We start from the raw sequence: 26288 nt of genomic DNA, 5'->3' as shown, positions 1-26288 counted from the left end.
ATCATAAAAGATAACAATATTAGACTAAAATTAATAATTAATGACTTATTCAAGATCAAATGCTCTTTAAAAATATATACATATAACAATTACAATCATAAAGTTTGAAGTCACAAACAATATGCATGGTAAGATACAACAATGTGCTCTAGAAGAAGCGAATTTGTGCACTAGAATTATAGAAATGTAAAAATGTGCATTTAAAGGTATAAAATTATGAAATACTCTTTGAAAAGCCTAAATGTAATACATGATTTTCAACAAAAATCATAAAAATCACAATATTAGGCTAAAATTAATAATTAATGATTTATTCAAGATCAAATGTTCTTTAAAAATATATACATATAACACATACAATCATAAAGTTTAAAGACACAACAATGTGCATTGTATGACACCAAAATGTGCTCTAAAAGAAGGGAAAATGTGCATTTAAAGGTAGAAAATTATGAAATACTCCTTACAAAGACTAAATTTAATACATGATTTTCAACAAAAATCATATACCATCACAATATTCAATTAAAATTAATAATTCATGACTTATTCAATATCAAATGTTCTTTAAAATATATACATAAAACAGTTACATCATAAAGTTTGAAGACACAAACAATGTGCACTGTAATTCACAAACTGGTGTTGTGGTGCAGCAAGAAAGTAGATTGGAGACATAAGCCAGCCATTTTCTAGAGTAATATGTGAATGATTGGATGATGTTTATTTATTTTGTTGAAAAGAGGGTGGTGAATGCAAGTGTTGATAATTAGAGAGAGATTTAGAGGATTAGAAATACCTACCCTTAGAAGTGGTTTTGTAAAGTTAAAAGACACCATGTTTTGGGGTTTTGATATTGCCCCCCACCCCCCGGTATAACTCTGTTTATCCCCCTTCCAGTCAATGTAGTCTTTCAGGTCAGGTCTGATACAAATTGGACTTATTTCTCCCCCTCCCTTTCGCTTTCGCATATATTAACAAGGACGATGAATGATTGAATGGCAATTGGCTTATCCCCTGATTGAACCAACCTTGTTATTTGGATAAGCGGGACAAATGTCATACGTGACATATGACATTAAATTAGCAACTGAGTTTTTTCCTCAGTATTTGTGTGTAAAAGGCATTTCGTGAACAAATGAATAATGGACTGCCTAAAATGGTAGGCAAGGCAATAATTGAACCCCTAAAACATGTTAAGCTGATGAATTGCGTGTAATTTAATTCCCGCGCCTAAAAAGAAAAGAGAAGAACAAAAAGAATAATACACTATACGTCCATACCTATACGTCCGGTCCTTTGTGTGATGTTGATAATCACGTTTATTAGCAACAAAGTACGTTACGGAACAATCTTTGGTATCATTCAATTCATTCATGGGTGACAACATGCAATATAATGCAGCCATAATAATAACAGTTGGCAATATATGAAAAGTTTAAATTTGCAAGTAAACAAACATCATCACTACCGCTCTGGGCATTACCCAGCCAAGCTCATCATTAAGCTCACATGCCATAATCGGCAAAGTAGACCTCATTCTCTGCATCTTTCTCAACATACACAAATTTCTTAGTTAGCGTGTGTATCATCCAAACTCCATTATCTTTCTTCATCTCAAAACCATGTACATATATACGGTATAATCAATCAAAAAAGTGTGCTGCTTTAATTTATATATATTTTGCTTACCTCCTAAGCTAATCATCCATTATTATTTATTCCTCCCATCCCTTCTCAGCAAAGCACAAATTAAACTAACCCATTTTCAACATTTCCTCTCTTGCATGCCATGAATGATGATGAACACTAGATCAACCCGCATTTTGTTTTGGCTCATTGCCTTCACCATTGCATTCTTTTCCCTCACCTTTTCTCTCTATTCCGACCTTCTTACTACTACTGTCCTCACCATCGATACTCCTACCACCTTACTACCTTTTCTGGGTAGTGTAGTCAAACAAACTGGGTTGGATGATTTCCTCTCTATTATCCAACAAGTTAAGCAGGCGCGGTCCAAACACCACCACCACCATAAACGCAGGCCTAAGGCCAATAAGTGCGACGACTCCAAATGGGACTCTCCCCTCGTTCCTATGTACAATGTTTCACGCGTTATAACCGTGGATTTAAATGGTTGTGCAAACTTCAGCAGTGTCCAGAAGGCCATTGATGCCGTTCCTGATTTCAGCCCAGTTGCCACACTCATTATAATCGATTCCGGCACCTACAGGTCGATCATCTTCCATCTTCAAATAATTTCTTCTTCTACTTGAAACAATAACAATATACTGGCAGAATGCAAGATTTATGTGTTTCGACAATGTACAAGAGTGACTTTTATTAATTGTAATGGTGACCCAATCTGCTCCACTTAGGGGTGATCACGGTTCGGTTCGAACCGGAGGTTTGAACCGTAATCGTTCGTACGGTTCCGGTTAAGGTTCAAGAAATTTTGGAACCGCCGCCGGTTCCGGTTCCAAACCGTGAAAAGAAAAAAAAAAAAAAAAAAAAAAAAAAAAAAAACTAAGTGGTCACGGCTCAAGATAAGCACAACTATTTAACGTGGAGCTAAAGCCTTAAGGATGGGTGTTAACTATTTAACTATTTATAGAGTTAAAAATAGATTATGAATAATATTATTACAAGATAAACAGTTAAACACAACTAAGTAAGTTAGATAGATTGACTTGTCATTTCTATATAATATCCAACATTACTTGATGACATGTGTTCAATTCTCACCTTCATGACTTATCTCTTTTCTGTGAAACGAGTAAACTAATTGTATTCAACATTAAGTTTAATATGTTCTGTATCACTGTATGTAAGTATTAACACAATTGTGTTTATAGTTTAGTGGGTAAGGCTTTTTCTTTCTAAGGTATATGGTCTAAGGTTTGAACCTTATCTTGGATATCTACTTTATTTATTTTGTTGGAGTATAATTGTGCGCAACAAAGCATACATTTTTTTTTAAATGGTTAGAACGGACGGTTCCGGTTTCGGTTTGTGATCTGGTGGAACTGTGAACCACCAGTTTGGAACCATGAACCACTGATTTGGAACCGAAATTTTTAAATGGTTAGAACGGACGGTTCCGGTTTCGGTTTGTGATCTGGTGGAACTGTGAACCACCAGTTTGGAACCATGAACCACTGATTTGGAACCGAAACCGAACCGTGGTCACCTCTAGCTCCACTCCTATTTATACGACTCAAACTCCTATTTAATTCATGCACGTGATTGTAAGCAGGGAAAAAGTGACAGTGAATAAAAGCAAGATAAATTTGATAATACAAGGCCAAGGCTACCTTAACACTGCTATATCATGGAATGATACTGCGAATTCCACCGGAGGAACTTCTAGCAGTTACACTTTTGGTGCATTTGCTCCTAAATTCATAGCCTACAACATAAGCTTTCAGGTACCCCATCCTCTCCTCAGGTCATATATGCATAATGCATGCATGCTTGGTTAATTATATATAGTCTTTGACGTGTGTGCGTATGATTGAGCTGAGTTAATGGATTTTTGGGTGGGAAGAACACAGCTCCTCCACCATCCCAAGGTGTAAGTGGTGCGCAGGCATTGGCTATAAGTATATTAGGAGATCAATCTGCATTTTATGGATGTGGATTCTATGGAGCACAAGACACCCTTAACGATCACAGAGGAAGACATTACTTCAAACAATGTTTCATCCAAGGATCTATTGATTTCATATTTGGAAACGCCAGATCACTTTACGAGGTCTGCTCCTCACCTCTCAACTAAAGTACTATAAATTGATAGTTGGATTGCATATTTATAAATGTTCAAATATTATATCAGAAATTGAATCCACCAATTATGGTACGGTGCAGGAGTGTAAAATTAATAGCATAGCTAACGAGGGAGGTGGAGGGATAAGTGGATCAATCACAGCTCAGGGGAGGGATTCCGTGGAAGAAAAAAGTGGATTTTCCTTCGTGAAATGCAACGTTGGTGGTAGCGGCAAAGTGTGGTTGGGGCGTGCATGGGGATCCTATGCCACAGCTGTCTTCTCTAAAACCTACCTGTCCGAGGTTGTCTCCCCTGATGGTTGGAATGATTGGAACAACTCTACCAGAGACCAGTCTGTCCCTATCTTTTTTATATTTATTTAAAATCAGAATCCCTTAATATTTTTCAACCATAAAACCCCGACCATGGTAAATAACTAACATATATTTGGTTTGCAACGTTGCATGCACATATGCATTTATAGGACAGTGTATTTTGGAGAATACGATTGCACTGGGCCAGGAGCTGACTACTCAAACAGGTCACCATACGCGAAACAATTGGACGAATCCGAGGCTGCTCCATTCTTGACTACTTCATATATTGATGGTGACGATTGGCTTATTCCTACACCTAACACGGCATATATAACCACATCTACTGATCCAATGACAACATTATATTATTAAGTGACTTGCCCGGAATTGTATTTATTAATAAATAATCCGATAATACAAGATCAGTTTTTGTTAAGATCAAGCGTGGCTGAAAGGGCCTAACTTTATTTTCTCATAAGACCATATTTCCTAGACATAATAATGCTAGATTTAACGCTTCAATTCAGACATCAGCCAAACAATTTCTCCGGCACTTGCTAGCATTAACTGCACAGACTTCCAATTATAACAGTAGTGTCTAATAGTTTTCAAACACAAATTGTAGTACACAACATAACATATGTACGTATGGATCGGAACAAATGACTTAACATTTGATTGATGTGTTCATGATGTCTTGCACTAAATCTGATATGTTACCAGCATCTCTCGCTGACGGTTGTTATCCCTATATTTTTCAGGTTATGAGTAACTTGGAGAGCGCGCTAGAGGACCTTAGATAGCGTAGTTCTTGCTCTTTATGCTTTCCCGTTGTTTAGATTGTTGGCATGTGTGCCATAGACATTTGACTTGTTTAGATGTTGTTAGTTGTTGCTTGTGCACCTATTGTTGGTATAGGTGTGGCGTAACACTACCCGGATTGAATTTAGCTCCCGCTTTCGTATTTCTTAATGATTGATGGTTTAGCTTGTTTTCTTTCTGAATTAAGCTTTTAATTTTTGGTAAAATTCGGGGGTGTTACAGTTGGTATCAGAGTCTAGGTTTGAGCCTAGGATGTTAAGAGTTGAACTTTAAGAAGTGAAGTTAGAATTGAGACCCTAAGTTGACCTCTAAGTGACTAAGTGTTAGGACTTAAGACTCTTAGGACACGCGGTGAGATGTGAGTTTCCTTTATCGCTTGTTGTGTTTGCTTTGTTTGTTCTTGCTTATCCTTAGCTCTCTCGCTATAAGCATCGGGTAAGGGTGCAAGTCTCTTCGTTTCCTTGCCGTAACCATGTTGTTTGTGTAGAATCTTGTGATGGCATCTCCTCGTTATCGTGCCTGGACTCCAGATACGTCCACAAATGAGCAGCTCGCTCAGAATCTTCAGCACCTCACGCAGACTATGCAGACGTTGAGCAATGCCCTTTTGCACAACAACAACAACCCTCCTCCACCGCCAGCTGGAAACCGCGATGTTGGCCGACAAGTTTCGAGTCACCGACCTCTCGTGTTCGCCGGGGAAGAAGACCCTGTTCCCTTAGAGGAGTGGATCCCTGCCTTAGACAAAATCTTCGCAGTGGTTGGTTTCCCTGAAGACCGTCGCGTAGAGCTAGCGAAGTTTTACTTTAGTCACGAGGCGGACCTATGGTGGGTCGATGAAGGTCCGGCATGTCTTGAGGAACTGGGGTTTGATTGGTCAGCGTTGAAGGACAAGCTCCGGGAAAGGTTTTATCTAGCGCATGTAAGGGCGGCTGTATATGAGGAGTTCCTACACTTGAAGCAAGGGACCCTGTCCGTAGTGGAGTATCATAATAGCTTTCTGCGCTTTCTGGAGTCCGTAGTGGAGTATCATAAGCGCTTTCTGGAGTTGGCCCGATTCGCGCGTGTGTTGGTTCCTACCGAGGCTGATTTGTAGCAGGGCTCATGCTTTCTGGAGTCCGTAGTGGAGTATCATAAGCGCTTTCTAGAGTTGGCCCGATTCGCGCGTGTGTTGGTTCCTACCGAACCGAGGCTGCTTTGTAGCAGGGCTCATTTGAGTGCAGCAGACTTGTATCGGGTCCGATTCGCGCATGTGTTGGTTTTATCTAGCGCATGTAAGGGCGGCTCTTGAAGCAAGGGACCCTGTCCGTAGTGGAGTATCATAAGCGCTTTCTGGAGTCCGTAGTGGAGTATCATAAGTTGTCATAAGCTTTCTGGAGTCCGTAGTGGAGTATCATAAGTTGTCATAAGCTGCTTTGTAGCTGGGGCTCATTTGAGTGCAGCAGACTTGGGGTATCATAAGCTGGGGCTCATTTGAGTGCAGCAGACTTGTATTATCAGGTCTGTCCGCCGCTGCTTTGTAGCAGGGCTCGTTTGAGTGCAGCAGACTTGTATTATCGGGTCCGCAAAGAGGATCTTTTGACTCGGTCAGGAGAGGAGGTGCAGCAGACTTGTATTATCGGGTCCGCAAAGAGGATCTTTTGACTCGGTCAGGAGAAGAGGTGAAAGTAGCGGGCAACAGCAATGAGGCTTATTTGAGTGCAGCAGACTTAACTATCCAAGGATCTTTTGACTCGGTCAAGAGAAGAGGTGAAGATAGCGCTTTTGTAGTTAGGGAGTTTCAAACCCAGGTCTCAAAGTTTCCTAATCCAACCCTTAAACCATCTAAGCTAGTTGTGATTCTTGAACCTTATTCCTCTTTAATTCCTTTTAACCTATTCCCTTCAACACAAACTAAAATCCCTAAATTAAAAATCTCTTTTTCCCATCTTTTTCCAAAAACCCTCCTCTTTCTTCTCTCTTTCCTCCTACCCGCATCAGTCGAGAATTCCCCCCCCCCCCCCCCCCCCCACCCGTCGCTGCCCTCCCGCCCGTCGACTTGTTGCTGCCGCCCGTCGCCACCAGCCTCGTCGGAAGTCGCCACCCGCCGCCGCCGCGTCAGCCGTCGCCGATCCTCTTCGCCGCTGTTACGCCGGAAAAAGCAGCCGAGAAAAAAAGGAAAAGAAAAAGAGAAAAAGAAGAAGTTTTGGGTCTACCTCACCTTGGGTTTCTTGCACTATGCCTAGAAGGTCAAAATCCATCAAGAGAGTGGAATGGGTGGATGCCCATTACTCAGTTTTGGAAGGTAAAGCCTTTGAACCCGAATCTTTTTCAAGCTCCATTTTGGATGTGCTTAATTTTCAAGATTTGTTGGATGGATTTTTGTTGATTAAAAATGAGACATACCCGAATTTGTTAAAGGAATTTTATCGTCACATGAATGTGACCAAGGATGGGGGAAAGTTGGAAATCACCTCTAAGGTGAGGGGTGTTAAGATTTCCTTAAATGAGAATCAGTTGGCAAAACTCCTGAATTTGACGACCACTGGGGTCTCGGAGTACTGTAGGGATGCTTCGGTTAGTACCGAGGAGTTGGGTTACCAGGACTATTTGGAGTATCTTTTGGGGCGAACGAGTGGTTTTACCCAAGCCAGGAGTTGGGAAGAAATGAAGAAGAGGAGGTAGAGTAGAGCGACTCCGAGGACGAGGATAACCGCCGAAGGAAAGACTTGAGGACAAAGAGGGCAAACGACTCCATGAAACACGAGGAACATGTGGAAGCTCTTCTTCGACAGCGGAACCAGATGATTGAAGAAGGTTTCTCGTTTATGAAGGCTCAGTTTGTTACCGTGAATAAGAGGTTAACAACGTTGGAGGCCAGTTCTAGCCTGGATGGAGACGAGGAAGACCTTGGGTCTGATGAAGAAGCTGAAGTGGACTCGGGGGACGACTCGTCCCAAGCCGAGGAGTGAGGTAATCCTTTCTAGCTTTTGTTGCCTTGTGTGTTATCTTTAGCGGTAGCTTGTTGTTAGTCGTGGGTGTTGGGTAGATTGTTTGTAGATGTGCTAAGATTGGTTGTTAGTTTAGACCTTGGTTTTGTGAGTGTGCTTTAGATTTTGTAAGAGTTGCTTGGTGAGAGCTTGTTGCCTAAAAGCCTTGTTTATCTTTTCCTTCTATTCATGTCACATTTTGTTCACTGTTATCCTTTTTGACAAACTTTGTTGTACCCAAGCTTCGGGGACGAAGCTTATTGTTCGGGGGAGAGGATGTGACACCCCGAAAATCCTACCTTTCAAATAGGATTAATTGAGTAATTAATCCTAAGTTATTCTTGTTGACTTTCTAATCAATTTCTCAAATTGATAGTCAGAGGACCTAAATTGACCAACTCCTTGGTCAATTGATTTAAGTAAAAAAAGAGTACATTTAGCTTTGATGGTTGTACCTAATTCTTTGGGGTCTTCTTAAGCCTTTCTAGGGAAAGTAAGGGTATGATGGTCTTTTCCCCTTACGTGGTCTTGAAGCCTTACCCTATCAAACCTAAAATTTATTTCCCCACTTTAGCAAGACAACTTTTCTCTCCCTTCTCTCTCTAAAAAAACTTGGCTTCTTCCCCAAGCCAAGAAAGACCTCATCCAACCTTGCTAGGAATCATCCCAAGATTTCACCTTTCCATCTCCCAAGCTTGAGGAAGGGTAAGATCTAGGATTAGTTGGTGTTTTTAGTTGCTCTTACCTAGTCTTTATCTAAGATTAGTGTTTTCTTGTGGTTTTGGTTGTTTAAGAAGATTTGGTTGAAGATGAGCTTCAAGGAGAAGCTTAGGATGGTAGAAAGGAAGAGTTTTTGGTCTTTAAAGGTAACCCATGCTATACAAAACCTATTTTCTACTTGCTATTGATGATTCTTGACTTCTATTGATGATTCTTGGTGTAAATGTGAGATTTGATGCATGATCTTGTGATAATGCATGTTTAGAGCTTGTATCTAGGTTTCTTGAATGTTATTCTTTGATATATTCTTGGTTTCAAGTCATTTCCTTGTTGTATGTGAGATTTGGGGTGTTTTGGACTTGAACTTGACCTTGGTGATGAATTTCCCCGAAGGAAATTATTTTGTGGCTCGGGTATTCCCCGTGGGCAGAACCGCGGGCGGATGTCCACACGCTGCCCCACCCGCAGGTGGCAGGTGTGTACCCGGCGGGGGGTACCGCGGGCATGTAACCACCCGCGGGGTACATTGATGGTGCCTTGTCGGGTGTTATTTTTCTTGTGGTTCCATCCTTTGGTATGTGATATTTTGACCTCCTTTTGTTGGATTGTTGAGCTTTTGGGTGTCTTCTTGATGTTTTGTATGTCTAGAACGATGTCCTAAGTATCCATGTTAGGATTTGGTGTCTTGAATCGTGCTTATAGTCCAACTTTGTGATTCGTTGGATTTATGTGAGTCTTTGGGGTTCGTTGGAACCATATTGGTTTACCCGTTTGATGAGCATGCTAGATATGATGTCGTTGATGCTAGTATGTGTTGTTTTTCCATTCCTTTGAGGATTGGAAACTTGTGTTGCCAATCATGTTGATATTGGATTGAAGTCCATTGTTGTTGTTGAGTATTGTTTCATGTCTATCATTGAAACCTCTTGATTGATTCTATGATGTGATCTCGTACATTTGTTGTTCCCGTTGTTAATGCTTGATTGGGCTATTAATGAGCCTCAATCCTCTTGATGATGACTATGTGTGACTATGAATGAAATTGGTGGTGATGTGACTTGAGCTTTGCTCATGAGTTTGGCGGTATGTGACTATGATATTTAATGGTACCCTCGTGTATTGAGAGTTCGACGGTATTGTTTGGCAGTAGTTTGGCGGGGGGCGACGGTCCCAGGAGGGATAAGGTTGGACTCAGAAGTACAGGGTGGCACTCGGATCGGAGGTATAGGTTGGAACTGAGATAAGGCCGGGGTAGCCATAAGGGTGGTACTAAGGTATAAGGTTGGAATGTGAAACTTGTCATTATGTGATTTGTTGTATGTATTGCTTATAAGCATGTCTATCGAGAACTCTACCATTAAGATGGTAGGTTGTGTCTATTGTTGAGTATGTTGCTTGTTGTCCTTATTGACTTGTGTATTGTTGTTGATGATCGGTCTTTTGTCGAGAGCGTGATGTTGTGTCCCTTGATGTTTCCCTCTCTTGGTTTTGAAATGATATATACTGTATTCCTTTGTCTCAAATGATTTTGAATATATCTATATACTGTAATATGCTACTTAACGCGTATTGGTGGGTTACCAGCATCTCTCGCTGACGGTTGTTATCCCTATGTTTTTCAGGTTATGAGTAGCTTGGAGAGCGCGCTAGAGGAACTTAGATAGCGTAGTTCTTGCTCCTTATGCTTTCCCATTGTTTAGATTGTTGGCCTGTGTGCCTTAGACATTTGACTTGTTTAGATGTTGTTAGTTGTTGCATGTGCACCTATTGTTGGTATAGGTGTGGCATAGCACTACCCGGATTGAGTTTAGCTTCCGCTTTTGTATTGCTTAATGATTGATGGTTTAACTTGTTTTCCTTCTTAATTAAGCTTTTAATTTTTGGTAAAATTCGGGGGTGTTACAATGATTTGCACAGAGCCAGGAGCCAACTACTCAAAGAAGGCACCATATGCAAAGCAAGTGAATGAATCCGAGGGTGCTCCATTCTTGACTACTGCATACATTGATAGTGATGATTGGCTTGTTCCTACCGCCTAAGACTGCATAGGCAGATCCCATATGATCATCCACCGAATGAAAACATATATTATTAATTATAAAACAATTAAATATAATTGGATAATACTGCATATACTGCCTAATCCACCAGCTGTAGTTTTAGACCTTCTAGATGATGATTTGCATGGCATCCCACATAGGAGGGATGTCCATAATGTTTCCTGATATATATACTGCTTTGGGTTTATAAATAAATTATAATTGGATAATACAATATAAGTTTTAATTATGTTTTCTAATGTTATCATTGCTTGAGTTCAGGCAAATAATTGCTTAATTACTCGTGCGATGTGCGTGCAAATTTCAGCGGTGTCTAAAAAGGCCATCAACGCCGTTCCTGATCTCAGTTCAGTTGCCACACTGGTTATAGTCAATTCCGACGCCTACAAGTCAAATATTTTAATTTCTTCTTCTACACTCCTATTTATATTAGTCAAACTCCTTTTTAATCCAAGAATAATGTGATTGTTGCGGGGAGAAAGTGACAGTGAACCAAACCAAAATAAATTTGATAACACAAGGCCAAGGCTACCTCAACACGGCTATAGCATGGAATGATACTGCATATTCCAGTGGAGGAACTGCTAACAGCTACACTTTTGGTGCATTTGCTGCCAAATTTGTAGTCTACAACATCAGCTTTCAGGTACCCGGTCAGCCCCATGCATGCTATATATTGTCTTTGACCGTGCGTATAGTATGTATGATTTTGAGTTATATATTGTCTTTGACCGTGCATATAGTATGTATGATTTTGAGTTAATGGATTTTAATTTTGTGAAGAACACTACTCCTCCGCCATCCCAAGGTGTACCTGGTGCACATGCATTGGCCATAAGTGTCTCAGAAGATCAATCCGCATTTTATAGATGCGAATTCTATGGAAATCAAGACACACTTAATGATCAAGGAGGAAGGCACTACTACAAGCAATGTTTCATCTAGGGCACGACTGACTTCATATTTGGAATGACCAGATCACTCTATCAGGTCTGATCTGCTCTGCCCACAAAAACTACTATAATAAATTGATACTTAGATTACATACACATTTATAAATGTTGTTTACATATTATATGGTTGACACCTAGAAATTGAATGGTGCAGGATTGCAAAATTAACAGCGTAGCCAATGTGGGGGAGGGATAAGCGGAGTAATTACAGCTCAGGGGAGAGATTCTGAGGAACAAAACAGTGGATTCTCCTTCATGAATTGCGACATGGGTGGTAGCGGCACAGTTATCATTGCTTGAATTCGGACAAATAATTGCACAGTTACTCGTGCAATGCGCGTGCAATGAATTGCGACATGGGTGGTAGCGGCACAGTTATCATTGCTTGAATTCGGACAAATAATTGCACAGTTACTCGTGCAATGCGCGTGCAATGTGCGTGCAATGTGTGTGCGATGCATGAATAAAAAAGTGGATTTTCTTTCGTGAAATCCGACGTTAGTGATAACTGCAAAGTGTGGTTGGGACGTGCATGGAGATCCTATGCCACTGTCGTCTTTTCTACAACTTACATGTCTGAGGTGGTCTCCCCTGATGCCTGGAATGATTGAGGCAACTCTACCTATGACCAGTATGTCCCTATCTTTTTACATATATTTAAAATTAGAATTAATTTTTAATTTTTCAACTAATAAAAACATATGTTTAGTTTGCAGGACACTGTTTTTTGGAGAGTATAATTGCACAGGCCACAAGGCTAGGAGCCAACTACTCAAAGAGGGCACCATGCGTGCGCTGTGCGTGCACATTTCAGAAGGCCATTTACGCCGTTCCTGATCTCAGTCCAGTTGCCACACTGGTTATAGTCGATTCCGACGCCTACAGGTCAAATACTTTAATTTCTTCTTCTACACTCCTATTTATATTAGTCAAACTTCTTTTTAATCCAAGAATAATGTGATTGTTGCATGGAGAAAGTGACAGTGAACCAAACCAAAATAAATTTGATAATACAAGGCCAAGTCTACCTCAACACCGCTATAGCATGGAATGATACTGCATATTCTAGTGGAGGAACTGCTAACATCTACACTTTTTGTGCATTTGCTGCCAAATTTGTAGCCTACAACATCAACTTTCAAGTACCCGGCCGGCCCCATGCATGCTATATATTGTCTTTGACCGTGCGTATAGTATGTATGATTTTGATCGAGTTATATATTGTCTTTTACCATACGTATAGTATGTATGATTTTGAGTTAATGGATTTTAATTTTGTGAAGAACACTGCTCCTCTGCCATCCCAAGGTGTATCTGGTGCACAGGCATTGGCCATAAGTGTCTCAGGAGATCAATCCGCATTTTATGGATGCGGATTCTATGGAAATCAAGACACACTTAATGATCAAGAAGGAAGGCACTACTACAAACAATGTTTCATCTAGAGCACGACTGACTTCATATTTGGAATGGCCAGATCACTCTATGAGGTCTGATCTGCTCTGCCACTAAAACTACTATAATAAATTGATACTTAGATTACACACATTTATAAATGTTGTTTACATATTATATGGTTGACGCCTAGAAATTGAATGGTGCAGGACTGCAAAATTAACCGCATAGACAATGAGCGAGGGGGAGGGATAAGCGGAGTAATTACAGTTCAGGGGAGAGATTCGGAAGAACAAAACAGTGGATTCTCCTTTGTGAATTGCGACATTGGTGGCAGCGGCACAGTTATCATTGCTTGAATTTGGGCAAATAATTGCACAGTTACTCGTGCGATGTGCGTGCGATGCATGAATAAAAAAGTGGATTTTCCTCGTGAAATGCGACATTGGTGATAAAGTGTGGTTGGGACGTGCATGGAGATCCTATGCCACTGTCAGCTTTTCTACAACTTACATGTCCAAGGTGGTCTCTCCTGATGCCTGGAATGATTGAGGCAACTCTACCTACGACCAGTATGTCCCTTTCTTTTTACATATATTTAAAATCATAATTAATTTTTAATTTTTCAACTAATAAAAACATATTTTTGGTTTGCAGGACACTGTTGTTTGGAGAGTATAATTGCACAGGGTCAAGAGCCAACTACTCAAAGAGGGCACCATATGCAAAGCAACTGAATGCATCCGAGGCTGCTCCATTCATGACTACGACATACATAGATGGTGAGGATTGGCTTATTCCTAACCCTAAGATTGCATGGTCGGGCAGATCCCATATGATCGAATGAAAACATATATTATTAATTATAAAAAAATTTAAATATAATTAGATGATTATTTGCATGGCTTGTAGCTGATGTATATACTGCTTTGTGTTTATAAAAAAAAAATTATAATTGGATAATCAGTTTTTATTTTATTGGCACGTATGTATGTGTGTGCACGTATTATATTTTTAAACAGTACGTGAAACTTACAAATTTATAAATAATAAAACTTTAAGATAAAATTATCCACATCATTATTAAAAAGTTAAGAAAGAATTGCGATTGTCTATCCAGGTCTTTAATGAACATTTAAGATACAATTGCCTGTCTTCTTCATTATTAAAAAGTTAAAGAAAGAATTGTGATTGTTTACCCACGTCTTTATTGAATAACATTTAAGATATCTCACCGGGACGTCCACGCCCACGCAAATCCCAATGCCCAGCACCAGCACAATCATCTTCTCGTTCAAGAATTGCTCGGCAAACATCGGTCATGTGATCATTGGCACCCCCGAGCACACAAAAATGTGCTCTAGAAGAAGGGAAAATGTGCATTTAAAGGTAGAAAATTATGAAATTGTCCTAAAAAAGTCTAAATTTAATACATAATTTTCAACAAAAATCATAAACGATCACAATATTCAACCAAAATTAATAATTCATGGCTTATTCAATATCAAATGTTCTTTAAAATATATACATATAACAGTTACAATCATAAAGTTTTAAGACACTAACAATGTGCATTGCAAGACACAACAATGTGTGCTCTAGAAGAAGCAAAATTGTGCACTAAAACTATAGAAATGCAAAAATGTGCATTTAAAGGTACAAAATTATGAAATACACCTTGAAAAGTCTAAATTTAATACATGATTTTCAACAAAAATCATAAAAGATAACAATATTAGACTAAAATTAATAATTAATGACTTATTCAAGATCAAATGTTCTTTAAAAATATATACATATAACACTTGCAATCATAAAGTTTGTAGGCACAACAATGTGCACTGTATGGCACAACAATGTGTTCTAGAAGATGGGAAAATGTGCACTCCAACTATAAAAGTGCAAAATTTTGCATTTAAATGTACAGAATTATGAAATAGTCCATGAAAAGACTAAATTTAATACATGATTTTTTTAAAAAAAAATCATAAATGGCCACAATATTCAACTAAAATTAATAATTTATAACTTATTCAAGATCAAATGTTCTTTAAAAATATATACATATAACAATTACAATCATAAAGTTTGAAGTCACAAACAATATGCACTGTAAGACACAACAATGTGTTCTAGAAGAAGCGAAATTGTGCACTAGAACTATAGAAATGTAAACATGTGCATTTAAAGGTATAAAATTATGAAATACTCTCTGAAAAGCCTAAATGTAATACATGATTTTCAACAAAAATGATCACAATATTAGGCTAAAATTAATAATTAATGACTTATTCAAGATCAAATATTCTTTAAAAATATATACATATAACACATACAATCATAAAGTTTAAAGGCACAACATGTGCACTATATGACACAAAAATGTGCTCTAGAAGAAGGAAAAATGTGCATTTAAAGGTAGAAAATTATGAAATACTCCTTGAAAAGACTAAATTTAATATATGATTTTTAACAAAAATCATAAACGATCACATTATTCAACTAAAATTAATAATTCATGGCTTATTCAATATCAAATGTTCTTTAAAATATATACATATAACACTTACAATCATAAAGTTTGAAAACACAAACAATGTGCACTGTAATTCGCAACTGGTGCTATGGTGCAGCAAAAAAGTAGATTGGAAACATAAGCCAGCCATTTTCTAGAGTAATTTGTGAATGATTGGATGAGGTTATTTATTTTGTTGAAAAGAGGGTGGTGAATGCAAGTGTTGATAATTAGAGAGAGATTTAGAGGATTAGAAATACCTACCTGTAGAAGTGGTTTTGTAAAGTTAAAAGACACCATGTTTTGGGGTTTTGATATTGCCCCCCACCCCCCCCCCCCCCCCCCGGTATAACTCTGTTTATCCCCCTTCCAGTCAATGTAGTCTTTTAGGTCAGGTCTGATACAAATTGGACTTATTTCTCCCCTTACCTTACGCTTTCGGCATATATTAACATGGACGATGAATGATTGAATGACAATTGGCTTATCCCCTGATTGAACCAACCTTGTTATTTGGATAAGCGGGACAAATGTCATACGTGACATATGACATTAAATTAGCAACTGAGTTTTTTCCTCAGTATTTGTGTGTAAAAGGCATTTCGTGAACAAATGAAAAATGGACTGCCTAAAATGGTAGGCAAGGCAATAATTGAACCCCTAAAACATGTTAAGCTGATGAATTGCGTGTAATTTAATTCCCGCGCCTAAAAAGAAAAGAGAAGAACAAAAAGAATAATACACTATACCTATACGTCCGGTCCTTTGTGTGATGTTGATAATCACCTTTATTAGCAACAAAGTACGTTCCGGAACAATCTTTTGTATCATTCAATTCATTCATGGGTGACAACATGCAATATATATAATGCAGCCATAATAATAACAGTTGGCAATATATGAAAAGTTTAAATTTGCAAGTAAACGAACATCATCACTACCGCTCTGGGCATTACCCAGCCAAGCTCATCATTAAGCTCACATGCCATAATCGGCAAAGTAGACCTCATTCTCTGCATCTGATCTTTCTCAACATACACAAATTTCTTAGCGTGAGTATCATCCAAACTCCATTATCTTTCTTCATCTCAAAACCATGTACATATATACGGTATAATCAATCAAAAAGGTTTGCTGCTTTATATATATTTTGCTTACCTCCTAAGCTAATCATCCATTATTATTTATTCCTCCCATCCCTTCTCAGCAAAGCACAAATTAAACTAACCCATTTTCAACATTTCGACTCTTGCATGCCATGAATGATGATGAACACTAGATCAACCAGCATTTTGTTTTGGCTCATAGCCTTCACCATTGCATTCTTTTCCCTCACCTTTTCTCTCTATTCCAACCTTCTTACTACTACTACTGTCCTCACCGTCAATACTCCTACCACCTTACTACCTTTTCTGCGGAGTGTAGTCAAACAAACTGGGTTGGATGATTTCCTCTCTGTTATCCACCAAGTTAAGCAGGCGCGGTCCAAACACCATCACCACCACCATAAACGCAGGCCTAAGGCCAATAAGTGCGACGACTCCAAATGGGACTCTCCCCTTGTTTCTATGTACAATGTTTCGCACGTTATAACCGTGGATTTAAATGGTTGTGCAAACTTTGCCAGTGTCCAAAAGGCCATTGATGCCGTTCCTGATTTCAGCCCAGTTGCCACACTCATTATAATCGATTCCGGCACCTACAGGTGGATCATCTTCCTTCTTCAAATATTTCCTTCTTCTACTTGATTGAAACAATACCATGGCAGAAAAGTAAAAAAAAAAAAAAAGGCATGCAAGAGTGACTTTTATTAATTGTAATGATGACCCAATTTGTTCCACTCCTATTTATAATGGCAGGGAAAAAGTGGCAGTGAAAAAAAGTAAGATAAATTTGATAATACAAGGCCAAGGCTACCTCAACACTGCTATATCATGGAATGATACTGCAAATTCCACTGGAGAAACTTCTAGCAGCTACACTTTTGGTGCATTTGCTCCCAAATTCATAGCCTACAACATAAGCTTTCAAGTAACCCATCATATCCTCAGATCATATAATTGTCTTTGATATGCAACGTGCGTGCATATGATTGAGTTAATGGATTTTTGGGTGGGAAGAACACAGCTCCTCAGCCATCCCAAGGTGCAACTGGTGGGCAGGCATTGGCCATAAGTATATTAGGAGATCAATCTGCATTTTATGGATGTGGATTCTATGGAGCACAAGACATCCTTAACGATCAAAGAGGAAGACATTATTTCAAACAATGTTTCATCCAGGGCTCTATTGACTTCATCTTTGGAAAGGCCAGATCACTTTACGAGGTCTGCTCCGCTCCATCTCAACTAAAAACACATCCTATAATAAGTTTGACAGTTGAATTACACATTTAGATATTATATTGTACGGTGCAGGAGTGTAAAATTAATAGCATAGCCAACGAGGGTGGGGGAGGGATAAGTGGATCAATCACAGCACAGGGCAGGGATTCCGAGGAAGAAAAAAGTGGGTTCTCCTTCTTGAAATGCGAGGTTGGTGGTAGCGGCAAAGTGTGGTTGGGGCGTGCATGGGGATCCTATGCCACAGTCGTCTTCTCTAAAACTCAAATGTCCCAAGTGGTCTCCCCTGATGCTTGGAATGATTGGAACGACTCTACCAGAGATCAGTCTGTCCCTATCTTTATATATATATATATATATATATATATATATATATATATATATATATATTTAAAATCATAATTATTATTTAAATTTTCAACCTAAAAAACCCGACCATGGTCAATAACTAACCTATGTTTGGTTTGCATGCATGCATTTACACTTTACAGGACAGTGTATTTTGGAGAATACGATTGCAGAGGGCCAGGAGCAGACTGCTCAAACAGGTCATCCTATGCGAAGCAACTGGACGAATCCGAGGCTGCTCCATTCTTGACTACTTCATATATTGATGGTGAGGATTGGCTTATTCCAACACCTAACACGGCATATATAACCACATCTACTGATCCAATGACAACATTATATTATTGACTTGTCCGGAATTGTATTTATTAATAAATAATCTGATAATACAAGATCAGTTTTTGTTAAGATCAAGCATGGCTGAAAGGGCTTAATTTTATTTTCTCATAAGACCATATTTGCTAGGCATAATAATGCTAGATTTAACTCTTCAATTCAGACATCAGCCAAATAATTTCTCCAACACTTGCTAGCATTAACTGCATAGACTTCCAATTATAACAGTAGTGTCCAATAGTTTTCAAACACAAATTGTAGTACACAACATAACATATGTACGTACGGATCGGAACAAATGACTTAACGTTTGATTGATGTGTTCATGATGTCTTGCACCAAATCTGATATGTTAACATGGGCTTGTCCACCATCTTCCATGGCACTCTTAGCTAATAAACCTAATTCTCTCGCTCTGTTTCTCCTATTCTCACCTTCTTCTCCGCCACCCATTAGTTTCTCCACTGCCTTTGCAACTTCATCTCTCACCACCACCACCCCAACCCTCTCCTCCTCCCCCCATCTCACCGGGACGTCGACGCCGACTCGAATCCCAATGCCCAGCACCTCCACAATCATCTTCTCGTTCAAGAATTGCTCGGCGAACATTGGCCACGTGATCATTGGCACGCCCGAGCACACCCCTTCTATGGTCGAGTTCCATCCGCAGTGGGTCAAGAAGCCTTTGATGGCAGGGTGGTTGAGGATCAGGACCTGAGGAGCCCAGCCTTTGATCACCAGTCCTCTCCCTTTGATCCTCTCCTCGTATCTCTCCTCTGAGAACCATTTCTCCAGCTCTGAATATCTCTCCCCTGTTTTGATCACCCAGATGAAAGGGTAACCCGAGGCTTCTAGCCCTAGCCCCAGCTCTATCAGCTGCGATGGAACCAGCCGGCATTGGCTCCCAAGACAGGCGTAAAGCACGGATTTTTCTTTCTGGGAATCAAGCCATTCCAAACACTGTTTTTCATCAATGGATGCCCTGTTTCCTCTATGGTACATATCCATAACATCCCTGTTACAAAGCGAAACCGGCCCGAGGCACCATACCTTTTTGTTAACAGCCTTTCTATACTCTTCCACGCAGCCACGCTCCAGTTCTTGAAAAGTGTTCACCACAACCCCATAGGCACTGGACTCGGCTTCTTGCATCTGGCCGCGGATATCGTCCAGGTCGGGCAGTGTAACGAACGCTCCGGGCAGCTGAACCTGTTAGACATAAATAATCTAACTGTACTGAATAATAGAAAGCCAGCCACAGTTGATGTTCCAGTTATTTAGTCTAACCAAACTACTTAATAAACTTAGTAAACTTGCACCAAACCTTGGCTATTTCCACGTTGAATGGCAATCCAGGGATAGGGAAAGGGACCTTGTCGGATTTAACCGAAAGGTGAGGTTTGTGAAGCATTATATTGTTGGAACACAGAAGGGAGAAACAGCACATGCCGTGGAAAACCAGCCTGGGGACCTGGAATCGCCGGGCGGTCTTGGAAGTCCAGGAGAGGCACTTGTCGGAGACGATGCAGCTCGGGGGAGGAGTGGTGTCTTGAAGGTAGGTCTCGGTGGGTTCTTGCAATGCGTCTAGGGCGGCGTAGAAGTTTCGGATGAGGGCCGGGGAGGAGAGGCTGTCGAGGTTTTCGCAGCCGGGTGGGAGGCCGTGTTCTTGGCAGGGGAACGGGATTTCAAGAATGTGGATTTCCAGGCGCTCTGATTCCCTGGCTCGCTGGATTGTTGAAGATAACCTGGAAGCGTTACCCGGGGTGATCACTAGTGTCACCTTAGCTCCATGCTTCGCCAACAATCGAGCCATGTCCACCATGGGAATCATGTGGCCTTGAGCCAGCAATGGGATTAACACAAAATGGGGTTTCCGCGGTTCCAATTCCAAGTCCATTGCCGCCATTGATGATAGGCTGGTTTTTGAGATAGGCGGTGCTGGAGTCATGAGATGGGTATATAGATTTATATATAGATTTTGTGTATAAAAAAGACAAATTATACCATGGACCAGGTCCACTTTCAATGTGAATTCTGATTTAAAATGAAATTCATATTATATGAGTGCAGTTAATATGTGCATGCAAATTAAATAGATTATGGATCTATAGCTCGAATAAACAGTTCAATGGTAGCAAAAGTAAAATTTGTCACAAAAAATTAAAGACTAAATTTCACAAATGACAGTGTGGAAGCTCCTTTTGCGTAATGAATTAAAATCTAACTTTTGTTGGTCAGCATATATCATTTATTCCTACACAAATTGTCTGGTTGAGACTTAGGGGCGTATGAAGTGACGTTTCTACCTTTTGTCACAAAGATTATATACTTATAAATCAAATTTACATTTAACTAAGATACATAATATAATAATTGTCGTAATTTATTAACAGAAAGTACATAATATGTTAACGGTTAAAAAAAGTAGGCAAGTTGAATTGACTGGTCAAGTCCGTCTTCTACGTGTTGTCGTGTTCATGAGAATGGGCTGCGATATGATGCATAGGTCAGCGGCAGCTGGGCCGGATCGGTTGAATCCTCGTCTGGAAAGCAATAATGGTGTAGTTGCAGCGGCGGGTGGGTTGACTCGAATTCTGAGTTGAACGACTCAACCAACGTAGGTAGTGGGTCGGCGTATTTCGTACACACCATTTGGCGGCCAGTCGGTGTTGAGCTCAGCCACCGCCCCCGTCTTACACGTTTGTCGTCTCCCTGAACCATCTCTTCTACCACAGCTTTACCAACTAAGATCAACCTTTCACACCTTTAATTTTAGTTATTATAAGTTTAATATACTATAAAACAACTTGCCCTGGACTAAAAATGAACAATAACAAAATTAGGATTAAATAATTACAACTTGAATATCTATGAATTTAAATGTTTTACTTACTAATATATATCGATTGGTAAATTACTAATTTACCTGAAACCCGCAATATACTAAAAATGATTTTGTATTAGGCTAAAAATGATTTTGTATTAGGTGTGAACGAGATGATGTGATGAGTTTTTTTTTTTTTTTTTTTTTTTTGAATCTTTGTACACTCAAACATTACTTTTATCTATAAAAAAAAAAAAAAAAAACATGACGTAAGTTTCTTTTGGCCGGCGGCTTAACTATTTTGAGGTCTTACTCAACACGAACAACCAATGAACGATGTTTATGACTTGGTTCACATGAGAACAACTATCCTGGTGAGAACTGTGGACAAATATGATCCGACAATCTAAGATGATCAAATGTAGAAAATCAATGAAAAATGAAAAAAATGTGACGTCATAATTACGATTGTACATTTAAAACTGATTGACAATGTATTCGCAAATAACTGAAACCTATAATCAGACATTCTTTATATATTAGCTATCGATACGCATATTAGAACTTATATATGTGTGTGAGTGTGTGTGCACGCTATATTTTTAAGCAGTGAAATCTAGTAATTTATAAATAATTATACTTTAAGATAAAATTATCTACATCATTATTAAAAAGTTAAGATAGAATTGTGATTGCCTATCCGTGTCTTTATTGAACATTTAAGATATAGTTGCCTGTCTTTATTAAATTATTATAACTATGAATTGTTGCTCTCAAGTCTCAAAGCCGACAAAGCGAATGATATAATGTGACAACTCCAATCTGTATCGTCCACGTTGTCATTCTAATTAAGACTGAGCAAATCAACAAATAATTATGTATTCATAAAAAAATAGTAATTAATGGCAAATTATTTATAAGAATATTACATGTTTTATGGTATATTACTATTTTCTATATGCAATACGCAAAAATTGATGTCCAATATTAATACTCTATATTAAAATATTAGATTTATTTAGATTTTAGATGATTATATTATTGTATAATAATAAAAATTATTATTATTATTATTATTATTATTATTATTATTATTATTATTATTATTATTATTATTATGTAAATCATTTTTATAAATTTGATATTTATATTTTAGAAAATAACTTATATAGTACTCTAATATATAATGTCTAAATATTTTGACCATTGAAAAAGATAAGAAAATATATGATGAATGCGTGTGCATGAAAACCAATAGTTAGAAAAGATAACAAAAATTATAACGCTAGGGATATTTTTGACCAAAATATTGTATAGTACAACTCTTATAGTATAATGCATAAAAAAAAGTAACGAAAAAACAGACATAAAGGGTCGTTTACCAACTTGGAAAAATAGAGAATTTTCCAAAAAATTGGAGAATTGAAGAAGTGGAAAAATGGAAATTGGAAAACTTGTTTACTAAATTTATTCTTCCAAATCCAATCTCATCTCCATTCTTCCACTTCTAATACAAATTTGGAGAAAGCAAAATAACCATTCTCCAAATGTAGGAATGGAACGCACGGGTGAACAGTGGCATTTGTGCGCGAGGTCCTGTGATCGATTCTTGCCTGCGCCTATTTTATTCTTCACAGTTCACAGCTTCTTTCTTTCTTCTGTTTTCTCCCCTTCTTTCTTCCCTTCGTTTTTTCCCCTCTGTTTTTTTTTTCTTTCGAATTCTTTCTTCTTTTTTAATTATTATTATTATTATTAGTATTATTATTATTATTATTCCCCCTTTCTTTCTTCCCTTCGTTTTTCCTCACTTTTTTTTTTCAAATTCTTTCTTATTATTATTATTATTATTATTATTATTATTATTATTATTATTATTATTATTATTATTATTACTTTTTCTATAATTTTTATTGCAATGATTTCTTCACTTTTGTATTTTTAGCTGTAATTATAAAATTTGAATATAGATTTCTTATATATTTACAAATAATAATATTTATTTTTATAAAAAATATATGCTTATTACTTAAAAAAAATCACTTTTGTATTTGTATACATGTTATTATTGGGTATATTGCTTTGTAATCGGTTGTAAATTATTTAGTGTAAGGTTTTTATTGGTGTATTATTATTATTATTATTATTATTATTATTATTATTATTAGAAAATTGAAAAAAATGGAGAAATAGCGAATGAAAATTAAAAAAACTAGAGAAATAGAGAAGGAAAACTGGAGAAATGGAGAAATGGAGAAGGAAAACTGGAGAAATAGAAAAATGGAAAACTGGAAATGGAAAAACAGAAGAATGAAGTAAACGACCCCAAATAGAGGGTATAATTTTCATTCACTGTGTATATTTCAAAATTATATTGATTTATATTATACATAAAAAGGCATGTCTAAAATTATAATGCAAATTAATGAATTAAGAATAATTAATTATTTATGTATAAAGTAATAATATGATACTAAAATAGAAACTGATTAATTTTATAAAATTTATTTTTCTATTTTCATATTTAGAATGTTGACAGTAAACAATAATTTATTTATCAAATATTTTTAATTTTTGTAGATTAATAAGTAAAATAGAAAGAATGATCAAATTTTATTTGCTATTTTAATTTTTATTATGATTATTGAATTAAAAAATAAATTGTACGTATAATTTATTACTATTTTCAGATAACAAAGATCACATAATTAAAAGCATAAATCCAATTTGGGGATTATAGTATGTATACTATTGATAGTGTCATTTTGTCAAACAACATGACTAATTTAAAAATTCACCTCATGCTCTTATACATTAGAATAATTCTGTTGAACATATAACCATTAATGTGCAATTCAACTATCAGCTTAGGCTTTTAGTTAAGATGGAACACATGCTTCAATTTGGTATCAGAGCCACACGTGAGGGGGCGTGTTGAGCATATAACCATTAATGGCATTAGAAAAGACAGATACGTTAATTGTCATTAATTTAGTAACATAATGTTATATTATGCTATACTAAAATTCTGGTGCATGATTTGAATTTGATGATAATTTTTACATTAAACATTAATATTAGGCACCCATCATATTCGCACATCATGTGACAAAACGCTAGTCTAATCCAATTAAACCATTTCAAAATTTTTGATAGAACTAATTTCTAATTTAGTGAATGCCATTTCATTATTTAATGTTTTTTTTTTTAGAAACATTATTTAATGTTTATGTCCTTAATTTTAGTGATAATGCCCAATTTGGTTGGCATTTACCAATGTGGTCTCATTTTTATGAAATTAAATTTGATAGTTGTTCCCAAAACGTTGAATCTCTAATTCCAAGGGACCCCACGCCTCAGCCTGACAGAACATCAATATGTAATTTCTCCTAAATAGAAAGTCATGGTTTGAACCTGTGGGCGGTATTGACTCTTTGTGTTTCAGTAGATTGAGAAAGTAGCTAAAATCATATACTACATTATTGTAACAAAGTCAGTAGTACTCAAGAAAAAAAAAAAACAATGATTTAACTCTTTTGAATTTTATTTTAGAAAGTTCATTTATAACTATGGAAAGAAGATGTACAAATGTATAATTTGGTGTTGAGTCTTAAAATTAAATTTACTCGATATATCTTTCATTGATTTGAAAGGAGTTCATAATATTTTTTTTTTTTTGAAAGTAAGACGAATTCATGATATAATTCATCAACAAAATGGGTAAATTACCTAGATAATAAAAACAAAAAGCTATGAAAAGAAAGAAAAAATCATAAAATTATCGGCATAATTGGCGCATGGCTTTAACTAAACTTGACTTTAGCTTTTGCATCAATCAACACAACTACAACGTAGGGGTTAAAAAACAACAAAAGAAGAAAAGAATTAATTAATAAACCACAAATACACAGCACACAGGTAGCTTAGGGTTATTAGTCTATTCAGGGCCGGTTTTTAGATTTTTGTGGCCCTGTTTGAGTAAATAAATAAGGCCCTACCAAAATTAAAATCTTTAAAACTAATACCGTAATTTTATTATCAAAATATATAACACAAAAAAATTATCCGTGCATCACACGTGCCTCGCACGCACATTGCACGGATAATTGGGCAATTATTTGCTCGAATTCAAGCAAGGATAACATAAAAAAACATAATCGATACAACCCATTTCATCAATTGCACTATATAATATTCGTTGTTATAATTTAAAGATTATAACAAATCTTTTCCGTGCAACGCAAAAGTAAAAATAGACATATTATGGAATAATAATAATAGTGTGCACAAGTTTTGAACCTTAAATCTCAAAGCTAAAATACAATAAATATATGTTCCTACCATTTTTTTATAAAGCCTTTTAGGTTTAATTAAAAAATTTTAATTTTTATTTCGAAACTAACTAGGTAAAAATAAAATATTGAGCTTCTAAAATTTGAGGCTCCTCTAAAATTTGGGACTCTGTGCGGTAGCTTAGCTTGCACAGCCCAAAATCCGGGCCTGAGTCAATTCATCGTTGGCAGATCATTTCCAGTTGAAGTCTGTTTTTCGTAAAAAATAATGTGTATATTCCTCGTACCCTGCCGTGGCGTCCACGGTTTCTAGTTGGCGCCTTCTTCCAAATACATATATGCTTTTTCAATTAAATATATTTATCTTTTTTCAAAAGAAAAGCACAATCTTCACTAATTCATATCAAGGTGCAATGCATAAAAAAGAAATGACTTCTCTAACTAACAAATAATTAATCTTATTTAGAGATCGTTTAGTAAACAAAAAGTAAAGAGTCACACTTGTATGGGGTCATTTCACGAATTCTTATTCATGAGATGGGTCGGACCAATATACAAATGTAATATTAATTATGAATAAAATATTTGTTACTTATGAGAAAACATAATACTTTTGATGACAAATGTAACTT

At 37.2% G+C, this 26288-nt stretch overlaps 3 protein-coding genes and 1 pseudogene across 4 annotated transcripts; 3 read left to right on the top strand and 1 right to left on the bottom strand.

Annotated features, from left to right (window-relative positions):
* The first annotated feature begins 1702 nt into the window (after positions 1-1702).
* LOC109149252 (probable pectinesterase 15) lies at positions 1703-4519 on the top strand. Its single transcript, XM_019296914.1, has 5 exons — positions 1703-2233; positions 3257-3428; positions 3548-3754; positions 3868-4118; positions 4251-4519. The coding sequence occupies exons 1-5, from the start codon at positions 1797-1799 to the stop codon at positions 4453-4455; spliced, it is 1272 nt and encodes a 423-aa protein (XP_019152459.1). The 5' UTR covers positions 1703-1796; the 3' UTR covers positions 4456-4519.
* Positions 4520-7640: 3121 nt separating this feature from the next.
* On the top strand, positions 7641-13849 carry LOC109153002 (annotated as a pseudogene).
* Positions 13850-16667: 2818 nt separating this feature from the next.
* Positions 16668-18615, top strand: LOC109149243 (probable pectinesterase 15). Its single transcript, XM_019296906.1, has 5 exons — positions 16668-17222; positions 17377-17548; positions 17638-17844; positions 17935-18185; positions 18351-18615. Exons 1-5 carry the CDS (start codon positions 16780-16782, stop codon positions 18553-18555), a joined length of 1278 nt encoding a protein of 425 aa, XP_019152451.1. The 5' UTR covers positions 16668-16779; the 3' UTR covers positions 18556-18615.
* A 122-nt stretch (positions 18616-18737) lies between these two features.
* Positions 18738-20488, bottom strand: LOC109149229 (UDP-glycosyltransferase 73D1-like). 2 transcript variants are annotated; one of them, XM_019296898.1, is made up of 2 exons: positions 19865-20488; positions 18738-19749 (listed from the first exon to the last, which is right to left on the bottom strand). In XM_019296898.1, the coding sequence occupies exons 1-2, from the start codon at positions 20447-20449 to the stop codon at positions 18847-18849; spliced, it is 1488 nt and encodes a 495-aa protein (XP_019152443.1). In that variant the 5' UTR covers positions 20450-20488; the 3' UTR covers positions 18738-18846. The 2 variants fall into 2 exon arrangements, with proteins under 2 accessions (XP_019152443.1, XP_019152436.1); XM_019296891.1 differs by having other exon boundaries at positions 18738-19752; positions 19868-20488.
* Between the last annotated feature and the right edge of the window lie 5800 nt (positions 20489-26288).

Source organism: Ipomoea nil, unplaced genomic scaffold (genome assembly GCF_001879475.1).
Source record: "Ipomoea nil cultivar Tokyo-kokei standard unplaced genomic scaffold, Asagao_1.1 scaffold0268, whole genome shotgun sequence".
Lineage (NCBI taxonomy): Eukaryota > Viridiplantae > Streptophyta > Magnoliopsida > Solanales > Convolvulaceae > Ipomoea > Ipomoea nil.
The sequence above is the reverse complement of the archived record's forward strand: the minus strand, read 5'-3'. Positions and strand labels throughout refer to the sequence as shown.

Bases quoted from the DNA above. Each gene is read 5' to 3' on its own strand.
- LOC109149243 (XM_019296906.1), top strand. From the start codon at position 16,780: ATGATGATGAACACTAGATCAACCAGCATTTTGTTTTGGCTCATAGCC. The intron at 17,223-17,376 runs GTGGATCATCTT...TTATAATGGCAG, and splicing joins ATCGATTCCGGCACCTACAG to GGAAAAAGTGGCAGTGAAAA. The intron at 17,549-17,637 runs GTAACCCATCAT...TTGGGTGGGAAG, and splicing joins CCTACAACATAAGCTTTCAA to AACACAGCTCCTCAGCCATC.
- LOC109149229 (XM_019296898.1), bottom strand. From the start codon at position 20,449: ATGGCGGCAATGGACTTGGAATTGGAACCGCGGAAACCCCATTTTGTG. The intron at 19,750-19,864 runs TGGTGCAAGTTT...GTCTAACAGGTT, and splicing joins ACGTGGAAATAGCCAAGGTT to CAGCTGCCCGGAGCGTTCGT.
- LOC109149252 (XM_019296914.1), top strand. From the start codon at position 1,797: ATGATGATGAACACTAGATCAACCCGCATTTTGTTTTGGCTCATTGCC. The intron at 3,429-3,547 runs GTACCCCATCCT...TTGGGTGGGAAG, and splicing joins CCTACAACATAAGCTTTCAG to AACACAGCTCCTCCACCATC. The intron at 3,755-3,867 runs GTCTGCTCCTCA...GGTACGGTGCAG, and splicing joins ACGCCAGATCACTTTACGAG to GAGTGTAAAATTAATAGCAT.